The sequence below is a fragment of the Hemiscyllium ocellatum genome, chromosome 9, assembly GCF_020745735.1.
Source record: "Hemiscyllium ocellatum isolate sHemOce1 chromosome 9, sHemOce1.pat.X.cur, whole genome shotgun sequence".
Lineage (NCBI taxonomy): Eukaryota > Metazoa > Chordata > Chondrichthyes > Orectolobiformes > Hemiscylliidae > Hemiscyllium > Hemiscyllium ocellatum.
The window spans coordinates 33440850-33458463 of NC_083409.1; the positions used below are offsets into that span (position 1 = coordinate 33440850).

A 17614-nucleotide genomic window follows, 5' to 3' on the forward strand; every position below is an offset into this window, starting at 1 on the left:
GATGATTGTCATCTTCTAAGCTTCAGCTGTCATTTTCTGTCACGTTCTTGCCTTTCACTATGTCACCTATTATCACATTTCACCTTGCTTCTCATTATTACTGTGTTCAACACAATCCTTGTCTTCTACTGCTCCTCTCTTATTGTCTTTATTCCTGTTATCCTAATCCCTAACCTTGACTTTGCACCTAACTCTATCTTGGTGTTACCTCCTTTTCTTTATCCTCTTTCTGCTGACAGGTTTGAAGGTGCATGGGTGTAAGTGTAATGTGAGGGTTTAAACCCTCCCAATCTAGTTCTGTGAATCATTCAGTTTCATGCTTTCATGGATCTGTAGAGTCAAGAGCAGTTCGTTAATATTAAGTTGATTTGGGTGTGAGTATAAAAGGTACAGTTAGTAAGTTGCAGATGACACCAAAATTGGAGGTGTAGTGCACAGCGAAGAAGGTTACCTCAGATTACAACAAGATCTTCACCAGATGGGCAAATGGGCTAATGGAGTTTAATTCAGATAAATGCGAGGTGCTGCATTTTGGGAAAGCAAATCTTAGCAGGACTTCTACACTTAATGGTAAGGTCCTAGGGAGTGTTGCTGAACAAAGAGACCTTGGAGTGAATGTTCATAGCTCCTTAGAATATAGAACATGGAACATTGAACATTCCAGCGCAGTATAAGCCCTTCGGCCCTCGATGTTGCGCCGCCCTGTCATACTAATCTGAAGCCCATCCCACCTACACTATTCCATGTATGTCCATATGCCTGTTCAATGACGACTTAAATGCACTTAAACTTGGCGAATCTACTACCGTGGCAGGCAAAGCATTCAATACCCTTACTACTCTCTGAGTAAAGAAACTACCTCTGACATCTGTCTTATACCTATCTCCCCTCACTTTAAAGTTGTGTCCCCTCATGTTTGCCGTCCCCATACTTGGTAAAAGGCTCTCCCTGTCCACCCTATCTAACCCTCTGATTATCTTGTATGTCTGTATTAAGTCACCTCTCAACCTTCTTCTCTCTAACGAGAACAGCCTCAAGGCCCTCAGCCTCTCCTCATAAGACATTCCTTCCATACCAAGCAACATCCTAGTAAATCTCCTCTGCACCCTTTCTAAAGCTTCCACATCTTTCTTCTAAGAACTCTAAGTGTGGCCGTACCAGAGCTTTGAACAGCTGCAGCATAATCTCCTGGTTCTGGAACTCAATCCCTCTATTAATAAAGGTCAAAACACTGTATACCTTTTTAACAACCCTGTCAATCTGAGTGGCAACTTTCAGGGATCTGTGTACATGGATACAGAGATCTCTCTGCTCATCTGCACTCCCAAGAATCTTACCATTATCCCAGTACTTTGGATTCCTATTATTCTGGCCAAAGTGTATCACCTCATACTTGTCCACATTTAACTCCATTTGCCACCTCTTAGCCCAGTTCTGCATCCTATCTATGTCTCTCTGCAACCTACTACATCCTTCGTCACTACTCACAACTCCACCAACCTTAGTGTCGTCCGCAAATTTACTAACCCACCCTTCTAAGCCCTCATCCAGGTCATATATAAAAATGACGAACAGTAGTGGACCCAACACCGACCCTTGCGGTACGCCGCTTGTAACTGGACTCCAAGATGAACATGTTCCATCAACTACAACCCTCTGTTTTCTTTCAGCAAGCCAATTATTGATCCAAACTGCTAAGTCTCCCACAATCCCATTCCTCCGCATTTTGTATAATAGCCTACAGTGGGAAACCTTATTGAATGCCTTGCTGAAATTCATATCCATAACATCAACTGGTTTACTCTGATCTACCTGTTTGGTCACTTTGACAAAAAAGTCAATAAGATTCATTAGGCACGACCTACCCTTCACAAAACCGTGCTGACTGTCCGTGAGTAGATTATTCTTTTCTAGATGGTTATAAATCCTATCTCTTATAACCTTTTCCAACACTTTACCAACAACTGAAGTGAGACTCACTGGTCTGTAATTGCCAGGGTTGTCTCTACTTTTTGAACAGGGGAACCACATTTGCTATCCTCCAGTCCTCAGGCACTATTCCTGTAGACAATGATGATTTGAAAATCAATGCCAAAGGCTCGGCAATCTCTTCCCTTGCTTCCCAAAGGATCCAAGGATAGATCCCATCCGGCCCAGGGGACTTGTCTATTTTCACACTCTGCAGTATTTCTAATACCTCTTCCTTGTGAACCTCAATCTCTTCTAGTCTAGATGCAAGTATCTCTGTATCTTCCTCACCAACATTTTCATTTTCTATCTTGAACACTGTCGAAAAATATTTATTTAGTCCTTCCCCTATCTCCTCTGGCTCCACACACAACTTCCCACTATTATCCTTGATTGGCCCTAATTTAACTCTCATCATTCTTTTATTCCTGACATACCTATGGGAAGCCTTAGGGTTAACCCTGATCCTATCCGCCAACAACTTCTCATGTCTCCTCCTGGCTCTTCTGAGCTCACTTTTTAGGTTTTTCCTGATTTCCTTGTAACCCTCAAGCGCCCTAACTGAGTTTTCACATTTTGTCCTAACATAGGCCTTCTTCTTCATCTTGACCAGGGATTCCACTTCCTTAGTAAACCATGGCTCAACGTGTTCTATATCTTCCTCACTGCCTGACAGGTACACACTTATCTAGGACACACGGGAGCTTTTCCTTGAATAAGCTCCACATTTTTAATGTGCTCATCCCCTGCAGTTTCCTTCCCCATTCTACGCTTCCTAAATCTTTCCTAATTGCATCATAATTTCCCTTCCCCCAGCTGTAACTCTTGCTTGGTGGAGTACACCTATCCCTTGCCATCACTAAAGTAAACCTGATAAAATTATGATCGCTGTCTCCAAAGTGCTCACCTACTTCCAAATCTAGTCCCACTTGCCAGCATCCAGCCCATATCCCTCCAAACCCTTCCTATTCATTTACACATCCAAATGCCTCTTAAATGTTGCAATTGTACCAGCCTCCACCACTTCCTCTGGCAGCTCATTCCATCCACATACCACCCTCTGTGTGAAACAGTTGCCCTTCGATCTTTTCTTTATCTTTCCCCTCTCACCCTAAACCCAGTACTAAATATAAAATGGCTTCGCCCCTTGTAGGCCTGTCTACATATTGTGTCAGGAAGCCCTCCTGCATACACTGGACAAAAGCTGACCCATCTATAGTACTCGTACTGTAGTGATCCCAGTCAATATTTGGATAGTTGAAGTCCCCCATGACAACCACCCTGCCTCTCTCACTCCTGTCGAGAATCATCTTTGCTATCCTTTCCTCTACATCTCTGGGACTATTCAGAGGTTTATAGAAAGCTCCCAGCATGGTGACTTCTCCTTTCCTGTTTCTTGAAAGTGGAGTCACAGATAGATAGGATAGTGAAGAAGGCGTTTGGTATGCTTTCCTTTATTGGTCAGAGTATTGAATACAAGAGTTGGGAGGTCATGTTGCAGCTGTACAGGATATTGGTTAGGCCACTGTTGGAATATTGCATGCAATTCTGGTCTTCTTCCTATTAGAAAGATGCTGTGAAACTTGAAAGGGTTCAGAAAAGATTTACAAAGATGTTTCCAGGGTTGGAGGATTTGAGCTATAGGGAGCGACTGAACAGGTTGGGGCTGTTTTCCCTGGAGCTTCGGAGGCTGAGGGGTGACCTTATAGAGGTTTACAAAATCATGAGGGGCGTGGATAGGATAAGTAGACAAAGTCTTTTCCCTGGGATTGGGGAGACCAGAACTAAAGGGCATAGGTTTAGGGTGAAAGGAGAAAGATAAAGAAGAGACTTGAGGGCAACTGTTTCACACAGAGGGTGGTACGTGTATGGAATGAGCTGCCAGAGGAAGTAGTGGAGGCTGGTACAATTGCAACATTTAAGAGGCATTTGGATGTGTAAATGAATAGGAATGGTTTGGAGGGATATGGGCTGGGTGCTGGCAGGTGGGACTAGATTGGGTTGAGATATCTGGTCAGCATGGACGGGTTGGACCAAATGGTCTGTTTCCATTGCTGTACATCTCTATGACTCTAAGTTGTTCCTATATCACTATACAGTGATACTTTATTTATTAAGGTGGTAGGAAGAGACAGTAATTAATCTTCAATGTTCCCTTTGATATTCATCAACTGCCTGCACTACTGATGGCAATGTCATCAAGTAATGTAATTCCATGCAGAATAAACTGAAATAATGGCTCCTTTCAGACAATGGAGTAAATTGGTACTATGTTGGTATTCTGCCCCTCAACTCTTGGGGGTAAAGGTAACCCCACAGTAAGTTCCTATAATACACATATTGAGGTATCTCAGAGACTAACCACATCTTCTTGGTAAATTAAATAAGAAATGACCATCATTGTTCTACCCTTCACACACAGTTGGATAGGATTTGTTTCTATGAGCACCATCTCTAGGATACATGTTACAATCAGTATACAGTGCTGCCTTTATCAGTCCTTATGGGTAATTCAGCAATAAAATGACATTTTATAACATTACTTTGTGGAGTGCATGGAATAATTCCCCTTTGATGTGGCCAGGTTGGGATTGATAAATTGAAGAAAAATCTCAACATTCTTGTGGGAAACTTTGAGGCTCTGGCATTCCTCAGAAATGCTAGAGAATTTGACAATTCAAGCACCTTCCATTCAAAAGTGATTGAGAACTGAAAGGGCTGGCAGTTCAATAGCAGCTTTAACACTGAGAAATGGTGCAAAGTACTTTAAAGTGTTGTTCCAGTACAGAATCATAGATGAGCGATAAAGGGAGAAATTAGGGGTAGGAACCAAAAACTGGATTAACGGATGGGTCATAGTTTTTTTTAAGGTGGGGGTGCGTGAAAATAGTTGAAGGAGGGAATTCCAGAATTTGATTTAAACAAAAATCTAATCAATCTGTTTGGATGTGTTATGTAGTCATCACATTCTGAGATGGGACTTGTACCTAAACTTTCTTTGCCCACGATTAAAAGCACCGCCATTGCACCACAAGAGCTGGGCTGCAATACAATATCAAGGTTACGGTTCAAGTGTGGGAAACTGGGACTTGTGAAGATAGTAGCATATGTTTGGATGTACAGACTCGATGGGCTGACAGGCCTCTTCTGCACTGTAGGATTCTCTGATTCTATATTAAGCATTTGCAGGTTTAGCTCAGTTGGCTTGTTGGCCAGTTTCATAGAATAGAATCCATACAGTGTGGAAACAGGTCATTCAGTCCAACAGGCCCACACCAAAACTCTGAAGAGCATCCCACCCAGACTTATCCCTCTACCTTTTCTCTGTAACCCTACATTGACCATGGCTAATGCACCTAACCTACATACCCCTAAACATTATGGGCAGTTTAGTATGGTCAATCCACATAACCTGTATATCTTTGGACAGTGGAAGGAAACTGAAGCACCTGGGGAGAACGTGCAAACTCAACACAGACAGTCACCTAAAGTTGGAATCGAACCCAGCTCCTCACTGCTGTGAGGCAGCAGTGTTGACCACTGAGCCACTGTGCTGCTTGTGGTTTGTGAAGCAGCATGATGCTGATCTCCATGTTCAATCTCCACATTGGCTGAGGTTACCATGAAGGGCTGTCCTTCTCCACTTCTCCCTCTTTGTCTGAGGTGTGGTGGCCCTCAGGTTAAATCACCTGTCTCTAATGAGAGAGCAGCCCTATGGTCTGGTAAGACTGTGGTGACTTGACTGAACTTGATATTAAGAGGTTAAGCTTTATCTATGTCATAAGCAGACCACTGCTTCCATCACTTCCTGTCTTCAAATCGTTTGAGTACTATACTTTATGTCATCAGTATTAAAAACACATGTTGATCTGTTTTCTTCTATGCATTCTTACAGTTTAGTTGTGCACAGATTATTGTGAATGCAATTGCAGATTGTCTCATGAGTTGTGCTTTAGAATTGATTTCTCCCCATATGCTTGGATATATCACAACATAATTTCCTGAACTTGAAAGTTCCTCCAGTACTCTGTTACTGTTATCCATACCGAAAGTATTTTTAATTTCAGTTCAGTATTTAGAGAATTTTCCATTGTTTGTCTTCTCTGAAATGTCATTCCCTCTGAAATGTACTCATGGTTTTAACACAACTCTGTTTTTCTTTTTATTTATTTGATGGCATAATTTTGGTTGGGATAAAGATGGTAAAAGCATAGTTCAAAACAAGTGGTAATGAATTGTCCAATAAATTTCCGGCCAGTCCAGTTTTTTTCTCCCATCGACGTCGATGATGTTCAAAATCACAGTCATAGAGTCATACAGCATGGAAATAGATCCTTTGGTCCAACCTATTTATGCTGAACATAATCCAAAACTAAATTAGACCCGCCTGCCTGCTCTTGGCAATACCCCTCGAAACATTTCCCATTTTGTTTCTTTCCAAATGTCTTCTAAACGTTTTAAATGTACCACATCCACAACTTCCTCAGGAGGCTCATTCCACACGCAAATTCCCTCTGTGTAAAACAATTTGCTTCTTATGTCTTCTTTAAATCTCTCTCCTCTCACCTTAAAAATGTGCCCCTTAGTCTTGAAATTCCCCATCCTGGGAAAAGACAACTACTTACAAATCTATCTATACCTCACATTATTTAATAATATTCTATCAGGTCACCTCTCAACCTCGATTCGATGTACAGCATGTTATATTTATATTGAACCTTCAATGTAGTTAAACAATAAAAAAATTATCACAGGAGTATCATAAAGCTGGGAATAAAGCAAGTTAGGACAATGTTAGGAGTAGGAGATCAAACCTTGATCAATGTGGGAGAGGGAGATTGAAAGATTTAGGGAGGGAATTCCAAATTTTAGGCCGTAGGCAATTAAAGGCGTGGGAAGTGCACGAGAGGTCAGAATTGGAGGAGTACAGAAATCTCAAGCTGTTGTTGGGTTGGTGCACATTATAGAAGTAGGAAAAACCAAGGCCGTGAGGAACTGAAAACAATGATGAGATTTTAAAATTGTGACATTGACGAGCAAGAACTCGTCAGGTCAGAGAGTAGTTATGATTTTCCAGAATCAAGTGCACATCAAACAAATAAAATTATAGAGAAATTTTGTAAGAAATAGGATCAAGGGTAAATTACATGGAACTTGGAAGCTGGCCTGAGATTCAATGGAATAATGACTGATGTTATTTACTTTCTGGAAAACCCCTTGATTCCATGAAAGACTCAAATCCCACCTGTCTCAAACTTGAATATATATTTTTTGATTAGATTACTTACAATGTGGAAGCAGGCCCTTCGGCCCAACAAGTCCACACCAACCCTCCGAAGAACAACCCACCCCGACACATTCCCCTACACCTAACACCAAGGGCAATTTAGCATGGCCAATTCGCCTGACCTGCACATCTTTGGAGCACCCAGAGGAAACCCACGCAGACACGGGGAGAATGTGCAAACTCCACACAGACAGTTGCCCGAGGCGGGAATTGAACCCGGGTCTCTGAGGCAGCAGTGCTAACCACTGTGCTGCCCATATTGACGGAACATCCACAGTCCTATTGGTTAAAGAATTAAATTGATGTCTTTAAATATGTCACTTTGACATTGAAACAATGATTATGAACAGTCTTGTTCAGCATGCAGTAATGGGCAAAGAGAGATGTGCATTTCCATGGAAAGGTTTTGGCAATTATCATTTAAAATCTGAGGTCCACTCACTTTCTTTTGGTAGGTAAGCATATTAAAAGTCAATGAAAATGGATGGACCTACACTGCAGATAAGCTATGATTTCATTAAATGCCAGAATAGGCTTGACAACTCAACAGCTTACTGCTCTTATGGCGTGGTAGGAATCCAAAAGCAGAAATGTAATTTTCCTGGGACTGCAATCAACTGGAGGAAACTAAAATTAAATAATCCATCTACACAAAGATTGATTGCTGGAATGAAATGATACACAACTGGGTGACATCAGACATATCTAGAAACTGACTCCAAATTGCCATTGATATTATAAAGAAAAAGGTTACAGGAGATAGGCACAAATTTGGTAGGTGACAATACTTTCAATGACATTAGCAAGGAGAGGGAGCTTAGAACAATCAGAGAAATTGTGTGTATTGACATTTTGAGTGGTTGAAAGAGATAGAGGCCATACTTTAAGAGGGTAAAATTTATGATGCAACTGAGTGTTGCAAAAGGAATAGTTTGTAATGGATAGTCAGCAGGTCCATAATCAGAATTCATCCTTGAAAATAATAGTGAATATTGGAAATCTAAAGTAGATGGTGTTATGTGGCAAAACACAAGAAGGAATGTTTCCTTGTGTCGACAAATAATAGTGGAAATATCAGCCAGAATTGGGGCTGACACACTGACATTAACAAATGGTAGAACAAATATCTCCTGGAACTGAGAGTAACATTTCACTGTGTTAAACCATGTGACTTATCAGGGGCAAAATATGATTCCTGCAATTCTCAGTCATCCAAAGTGTAGAGCATTCATTCACATTGTAATTCATACTGATTGTTTTTGTGTCTCTGTGAAATATTTCAACTGTAGCAATTATTTGATTTTCAAGTTTTTCTTTAATTATGGTAAAAGCTGTAAATCAGGGGCATTATATTGTAAACACATATTCATAAATGGCTCTCCATAAGCAAGAATCCTTCAGGACAACAAACCATTTCAAAAATGAAGGTGTCCTTTATTCCATTCCCCTACGAGTCATAAGATTTTGGAGTGGCCATTAGAGCCACATCAATGTGCAATCTCCTTGTATTTTTTTTCCATAGAAATGGCAAGATTAAACATAAAACAACTGTATATAAAGTAGCTCAGAGCAAAATGATCTTAATATGCTGAATTTTCATTGCATTGTGCAAGATATGACTCCCAAACTCATAATTAGAACAGCTTTCAAGCCAATTAAAAAGAAAAAAAATCCACACAATGTAAACCTTTTGTCTACTGTCCAAAATTGTTTTGAATTGTTTTGCAGGGCTAAAGACATGAATTCATTTTATGAATGTATTCATGGACCATTTCAAAGAAGAATTGAATTTGGAGTTGGGCAGCATCTTGCAGCCTATTATCAATTTAGTGTTTTACTAATTAAGTTTAATGTAACTTAATTTTCAACTTGCTTACTCAGTACTTGCTATATGTTGTGTACAGGTTACAGAAGAAAAGCCCTAAGCTTTGCATCAGCAAAGACCATCTTTGGGCTCATGCTTAGCATTTAATTATTTTTTTGGAACTTGTGTAATGACTGTCACATCCTCTTTTCCTCCACTCTGCAAGTTGCAATAAAAATCCATCTGTTCATTTGGAGGGCCCGAGGGTTGATTTTCTCTGCTGACACGTTTAAAGTGTAAAGAATTGTATCTTATTCCATTCATTTCTCCAAGCAGATGTGTGGCTGTGAATAGAAATTGGGACTTCAATGTTATATTCACACATTTCTGTGGAATTTGATGAAACCAGCAAAGGCATTCTTGAGAAATAAATTATACCTCACATTTATTCAGTTCTTTCAGCCGATACATATGAGAAAACAGCCAAGTCATCCATGGAGCTCTCAAAATTTGAATGGTTTGAGTGAAGATAAGCAACACAAGATTGTTGGTGTGTGAAGTGACTGGGGAGGTAGAGAGGAGTCTACCTGTCAAACAGCTTGTTAGGAATCAATCCTTCTGTGACTCCTACATGGTGTGACAATTGTTTCTTATTGGAAGGCTACAATATCTCATTACAAGACAGTTTAACTTTATGGAACACTGAAGCTGTTGATGCTCAGAGTAAGATGTCCTTTTTGAAGCATAGTTACTCTTTCATCCATTCAAGGTACAGTTCTTTTTGAACACTATGTAGTTCATGGTGATTATAAAGCCAAGGGGTGAACAGTTGTGATTGGAAGGAAGTTCTACTTTGTTCTTGTACAATATGAAACCATCTTCCATCAACTGCAGCTCCTTCATGTGGTACTTGTCTCCCATGATCCAGGAGATGTACCTTTTCACTCCTTTTCTCATGCAGAATTTTGCATCTGAAGAGATGATGGTTATCTCATTTGAACCAACTGCTTCAAAGTTACTTCCTGCCGTACAATCAAAGGCTCTTACATTGTCAGGCATGCAAGAGGTTTAAGGCTAAGATGGTTAAAATCTATATTTAAGGTCATACTGGATTATGGAGCACTTAGGAAACTGCAGCAAAAGCTAGAAATATGAGTGAGTAAATAACTCTTAAATGCATTAATTACTGTTTGGTTCAGGATTAAATACACAATTTTTTGTTAGTTAAATTCAAGGGCCACGATGCTCCATGGTTTTCCTCAAAGAGAGGTGATGACTCACATGCCACTTCTGCTGCCAAGCAAATTCAAGCTATCACACGTCAATCAGGTCATCAATAGTTGACGTGCAAAGCAAAGGCAAATTTCTCAGCCTATCACAGACCTTGACACTGCCTTGACACTTTCTGGCTCTGAAAGATTACCGGTGAGACCCACTACTTTAGCAGCAAAATGTTAAGCCTTCTGTTGTCTTCTTGTCACTGGGTGTGGTCACAAGAAAGTAGTGGGTGTTTCTTGGGTGAAAGTATCAAAAAGCATGATTAAGAGGATGTTGAATAACAAGAAGGTATAGATTCGCTATTATCTGATTAAAATGCTAATTCCTGTTCCTGTGTACTTGAGAAAATTGCAACAATATCTCATAATTTCAAATAACTAGTCAGCTCATTCCCCAAAACAGTAGAATATATCACAAGCAGTCTTGGATATTTGTATAGATCCCTTGTGAATTATTCGTGTATGGAAAAGCAATACTCTTTAATAAAAGCCTTCTGAGTTAAATCTAAAGAAATAAATCACTTTCACCTGTTCAGACAGCAAAATCAAACTCGATTGCCATATACTTACTGAATGCACAATGGTAAACAGCTGTTGTTCTTAACTAGTCTGTTGACAGAACCTTGTTGGACCTGCAGGCAATCCAATTTTTCAATCTGCAGTACAATTCTGTCAATAGACACTCAAGATTTTACCAGGAATTAGAGACAAAACTAATGTGCTTGGCAAAAGATTTACATGCTTTGAGGGCTTATCCCTGTCATTACAACAGTGGGCTGGGTTGCTGTGTCTGCAAAAGGATATGGGTTGATCGAAAGCTCATTTGGAGGATTGTGGCTCTGAGTTGAAAAGTCACTGGACGTCCAACATGCTTCTGAATTATTCAGTGGATTCTGACTATCACTCCACTTATCGGATTAGTTGATTATCATTTTGCCTGATATCAGCAGATTTTGTAATATATGTGAACCCCCTCTTACTCAACATTTACTGATAATCTGAATAACGTCACATCCTACGTAGCTCAAATAGATACTGATGCTGCTTTTTGCTATTCCTGCCAGGAGAACTGCGGCCACAGTATACCACACGCATCTGCCTTGTGTTTTCCATCCACATCCATTCTGTCCCTTCTGCAACTGCACTTTAGTGGCCATTATTCAAGTATGTCTCTCTGCTGTCCTACACTTCACACACTATAAGACATCTCTTCAGTTTTTCTGTAGCTGACTGACTTGGCAAAATGCAGTTGAGAGTTATTTTTGCTCTTAAAACTTGAGAACCTGTTCATTTATTTCAGGCAATCAAAGACAGTGGGGGAGAGAGAAATGGCAGAGAAATTAAAGGACGACTTTGAGTCTCTTTCTACTGAGGAAGATGCAAGAAATCTACCAGAAGTAAAGATCCAAGTAGCTTGGGAGAATGAGGAGTTGAAGGACATTAGCATTAGTAAGAAATTAGTACTGGAAAAATTAATGGGGCTGAATGGTGAAAAATTTCAAGGGCATGATTATATTCATCCCAGAATGTTGGAGGTGGTGGCGGCATTGGAGATAGTTGATGCATTAGATTAGACTTCCTTCCAGTGTGAAAACAGGCTCTTTGGCCCAACAAGTCCACACTAACCCTCTGAAGAGTAATCCACCCAGACCCATTTCCCTCCGACTAATGCACCTAACACTATGAGCAATTTAGCATGGCCAATCCACCTGACCTGCACATCATTGGGCTGTAGGAGGAAACCCATGCAGACACAAGGAGAATGTGCAAACTCCACACAGTCACCCAACACTGAAATTGAACCCGGGCCCCTGGTACTGTGAGGCAGCAATGCAAACTGCTGATCCACCTGTCAAAATTCTGTAGATTCTGCAATGATGCCTGGGTATTGGAAGCTAGCAAATGTCACCTTGCTATTTAAGAAGGGAGGGAGAGAAAAAACAAACAGGAAACCATGGATATGTTAGTCTTACATCAAAATTAGTAAAAATGCTAGAATCTATTAAAAAAGAAGGGGTAAATGGATACTTGCATCATAATGAATGACTGGGGTACAATCAGCATGGATTTGAACATGGGAAATTGTCATTGATGAACCTTTCAGAGTTTTTGAAGATGTTACAAACAAACTTGAAGAAGGAGAGCCAATGGATGTAATAAACTTAGATTTTCAGAAGGCTTTTAATGAAGTCCCCCAGAGGAGGCTGGTGAGAAGATTAAAGCACATGTAATAAGAGATAAAGAACTGGCATGGATCATCGATTGGCTAGCAGATAGAAAACAGAGACTAGGACTAAATGGGTCATTCTCGTGTGGTGACTGGTGGGGCGGGGCAAGGATCAGTACTGTGGTCCAGCTTTTCACAGCACATACTGATTTGTAGATGGGGGAGTAAATCCGAATCTGTGGATGAAAGAAGGTTAAGCAGGAATATGTGTTCAGAAAGATGTAAAACAACATCAAGAGGATTTGGACAGGCCTAGAGAATGTGCACAATCATGGCAGATAGAACGTTGTATAGAAAAATGTGTAGTTATTTATTTTTGGTAGAAGAACCAGATACGCAGAGTATTTCTGAGATGATAAGAGGGAAGAAAGTGTACAAAGGAACGTAGGTGCCCCTGTCAGTAAGTCACAGAAGATTAATGTGCAAGCGCAGCAAATGAATGTTGCCTTTATTGGAAGAGGATTTGACTACAGCAGTAAAGTCTTGTTTGTGGCTACTTCATTAGATGGTGCTTGGATTACTGTAGTCTCCTTATCTCAGGAAAGTTATTATTTACACTGAGGGAGTGTAGTGAAGGTTCAGTAGATACTGTTCCCAGAATGGTGGGTAGGTCCTGTGAAGAGAGGTTAGACAAACTGGGCCTGAGTTCTCTAGAGTTCCAAAGAATGAGAAGTGATCTCATTGAAACTTATAAAATGCTTAAAGAAAGGGACAGACCAGGTACAGGTAAAATCCTCCCCCCCCCACCTTTGGGGAGTCTAGAGCCAGTGGGCATTATTGAAAAGTAAAAGAAATGAGGGGCATTTCATTTTATTCAGAGGATTGTGGATCTTTGGAATTTTTGGCCACAAAGGGCTGTGGAAGTTCAGATTTTGAGTATGTTTAGTGTAGAGATTGACAAGTTTCTGATTTCTAATGGTAAAGAGAGTTAAGGGGTTGGTTTGGGCCACTCTCCTCTCTAACCTATCACCTCCATCCCCACCCCCATTCACCTATTGTACTCTTTGCTACTTTCTCCCCACCCCCAGGCCCCTCTCATTTATCTCTCCACTCTGCAGGCACCCTGCCTCTATTCCTGACGTTTTGCCTGAAACATCGATTTTCCTGCTCCTCGGATGCTGCCTAACCTGCTGTGCTTTTCTAGCACCTCTCTAATCTAGACTTGGGTAAAAGGCATTGAAGTGTTTAATCTGCCATGATCATATTGAGTGGTGAGGCAGGTTTAGCAAGTTGAATGGCCTACTCCAGTTCCTATATCTTTATCTTTTGTACTTTGGAGGGGAAACCGGGTTTAGTAGCATGGTAGTGTACTAGGTGGGGGGGGAGGGGGGGGGGGGGGGAGGGTGGTGGGGAGGAGAGTGAGGGGCAGCGGGCAAAAGTTAAAAATAGGTTGAACAAAAGGATTTGATTTATTACATTTGAAATATAAACTGGGAAAATTGACGTTTGGACAGTGCTGTGCTGACAGAAGCTCCCAGTTGTTTTTTGGTGTTACACAGATCACACAACCTTTGAAGACACTGGATTTGATACTTATGTGCAACTAGACAGTGCTAGGCATCTTTGCACCACAGCACTAGCATTTTTTTTTTAGATTAGACTTACAGTGTGGAAACAGGCCCTTCGGCCCAACAAGTCCACACCGACCCGCCGAAGCGCAACCCACCCATACCCCTACATTTACCCCTTACCTAACACTACGGGCAATTTAGCTTGGCCAATTCACCTGACCCGCACATCTTTGGACTGTGGGAGGAAACCGGAGCACCCGGAGGAAACCCACGCAGACACGGGGAGAACGTGCAAACTCCACACAGTCAGTCGCCTGAGTCGGGAATTGAACCCGGGTCTACAGGCGCTGTGAGGCAGCAGTGCTAACCACTGTGCCACCGTGCCGCCCACAGTTGATAAGTTAAGTTACAATTTGCCACAGAGCTGAGAGGGCATTGGAGTCAGACCTCCAAATGAGCTTTCAAGCCAAGACAGGTCTGTCTCTGTCTCACCCTCCGTGAGGTAGAACATAAATAACTCCTAAAGACTCTGAACAGAAGGACATCCATCCCAAGGAAAGGCCTCAGTCCAGTTAACTGGCCACTGACTTTTATATTGTCTGGTGGTCGACAATAACATGACATCATCATCAAAAATAAAAAAAAAATACTGAAAGAAAGGCGCCTCATTCCATACATGTGATTTGGACTCTTGATCCACATTTTTGTCTATCTTTCCATATACTTGTGCAGAAATCACTGAATTTTTTTTGAGAATGAGTGTTTGTATGAATGGATTTAAAGTGAGTATGATTTAAGTTTGCATGGTTGTAGTTGAAGGATAGGTTTGTGTGTAATTAAAATTTTAAAATCTGCTTACTTGTTTATTGGTGGAAACCTGGTGGCAGTTTCTTTTATTATAGGTAGTGGTCAAAGTTAGGTAAATTAACCATTTTCGGGATTCAGTAGTTATTTATACATTTCTAATGACTCATGGAATAGTGGGGCTTGATTTCCAGTGCTCCCGTCACATTTGAAATAATGCAAGACATTTCTCTGTCATTAAGTTGAAGGTAGATCTCAAGGATTGCATGTCTCCAGATTGTGACATCCAGATGTATAGGTCATCCACTATAGGTCTCCTTGTTCATCTTGTCAATGGATTCATGCTGCAGCAGGGAAAGCAACTTTCTGCTGAACTCTACAAGGAACCTACATTTAAATGCAGTGTATGCCGTATTCTTGGATATCAGTGCTGTCAGCAGGCTATTTATCTGGTTAGCTACAGTGATGGCTTGAGGCCAGAGCAGTTCACTGCCACTGACCCTCCTTTCTGCTCTGAGTCTTAGGGTCTATCTAATTATTAGTGGCAGAGGATAGAGCACCACAAAGTCTTAACAGGAAGAGGCAATTGTCGCACATAACAAGGTAAATTTTATTGTAGGGTAGCTATGGGCACAATTAACCAGTCAGGCATGATTATAGCAATCAGAAGGCAGATATATGACAGCTAGAACATCAAAACATTGTGTGAGAAAAATTGTTTTGCTGTCCAAAGTCTAGGTGAGGTAGGGTGGCACTCAATTCAGCTCGACACAATCCTTTTCAGAACCATTACTTCATGCATCAGCACACAGCTACCACCCCAACATCCTTGACAGCAAGATTCAAGACATTGTTACTTCAGTCACTGAATTGGGCTATGACACAGCAAGGAACAAGAGGACAAGTTTGCCTATACACAATCTCTCCCATCTACAATTCATTGCCAGTCTGAGATCAAACACTCGATTCAAATATTTCTTCCCTAAAATATAATTGATTGGTATATGTGCACTTCTGTTTAACAAGCAACCTCTATGAAACATATATGGTCAAGATTACAATGTTTTACTGTCAATAATCTCTCATGAACAGATTGGGTTAGTTCATTCCCTTCTGTAATCCATGTGCTTCTGTTCACAGAGAGTTTGGTCGATGGAAAGTGAATAATCTGGCAGTGGAAAGAAGAGATTTTCTGGGCTCAGATTTACCTCTAGCTCCAGAGTTTATCAAGAATATACGTTTGTTGGGACGGAGACCAAGTCCGCAACAGATAATCGACAACCTGATCAAGAAATATGGCACGCATTTTCTACAATCCGGAACACTTGGAGGTAAAACACTGCAAATCCCTATTCAAAATATCCCCTCAATCTACAGCTGCAATGGTGGACAAATTTGACCATTTTACTATTGGACAGAGGGCTGTGCCTTGCTGCATTATCATGTATAATATCTGAGGAGAGACTTCCTATTTTTATTCCTGTAGCATTTTGATCATTGTACTCTTTAACTTCCATTGGAGATGCTACTTTGCCGTGCCTCCCAGGTGTTTCTTCAGAGTCTCCGTTTTTCCCAACAGGAGATGTGGATCTGAACTGCTGGTTTGAGAATTTAATTTTGATAATCGGCAAAGTAATGTGTTCGATTATCTCCTCAGTTCTGTGTTGCCAGTCACCCTTTATAAGCAAACCTTGTGTCCTCACCTATCTGAGGTTCACTTATTTCTGTTCAGTCTCTCGATAATGGGGTGACACGGTGGTTCAGTGGTTGGCACTGCTGCCTCACAGGGCCATGGACCCGGGTTCGATTCCAGCCTCGAGTGACTGTCTGTGTGGAGTTTGCACGTTCTCCCCGTGTCTGCGTGGGTTTCCTTCGGGTGCTCCGGTTTCCTCCCACAGTGCATGTTACGTGAATTGGCCACGCTAAATTGCCCGAAGAGTTAGGTGCATTAGTTAGGGGGAATGGGTCTGGGTAGGTTACTCTTTGGAGGGTTGGTGTGGACTAGTTGGGCTGAAGGGCCTGTTTCCACACTGTAGGGAATCTAATCGAATAACCAAAAGGGTGGCACTGAAGCAGAGCACTATTATTCCTTTGAGCAATTATTGAAATATCACACAAGAATTTTCCATTAAAAGGCAGGTGGGAACTTATCCTTGAGATCATGCACAGTTTTAGACCATTAGCTGGTTTACTTCCATAAATTACACAAATGAGAAGGATGTAGTTATCATCAAATTCCTAATGCTTTTCACTTCTGGAAAACTAAGATGTAACTTAATATCTCCTCAAACCTTAGTTTATCTTTATTGTCAAAATTTAAACAGCTTAACCTGTCTAAACATTTAACATAGATCTCTTTGCAACTGGGACAAAAGCACAGTGTTCAGTTCCTATTTTACTGTTTGTTTTTGGCCAAAGGACTAATCATGATTTAACTAACCATGACATGACTATCTTCTCAAAATTGTCTTAAGACAAAGGAGATTTTTTTTGATATTGATGACATGACAAGCTTCCCATGATGCGTTAATTGTAAATAACTCACGTCCTGGAATCTTCCTGTTGCTCATAACTGTGAGAGTCTCCAGAATTAGTTGGAGTTGTTACTGCTATGAGCAGAATGGAGATATTATTTCCCTGTACACCTCCTGTAAGGTTGGGATGACACCAATTAAATTCCTCAGGAGAACAGAAATATGCTACATTTAAACATTTAGCTTGAGTAACCCAGGTGAT

At 40.9% G+C, this 17614-nt stretch overlaps 1 protein-coding gene across 1 annotated transcript in view; it reads left to right on the forward strand.

Annotated features, from left to right (window-relative positions):
• The window catches only part of LOC132818654 (BMP/retinoic acid-inducible neural-specific protein 3-like), a 169826-nt gene that overhangs the window by 56376 nt on the left and 95836 nt on the right, over positions 1-17614 (forward strand). The window contains exon 2 of the mRNA XM_060829667.1: positions 16019-16209. Coding sequence (XP_060685650.1) covers positions 16019-16209 — 191 coding nt within the window. The remainder of the gene's footprint in view (positions 1-16018; positions 16210-17614) is intronic.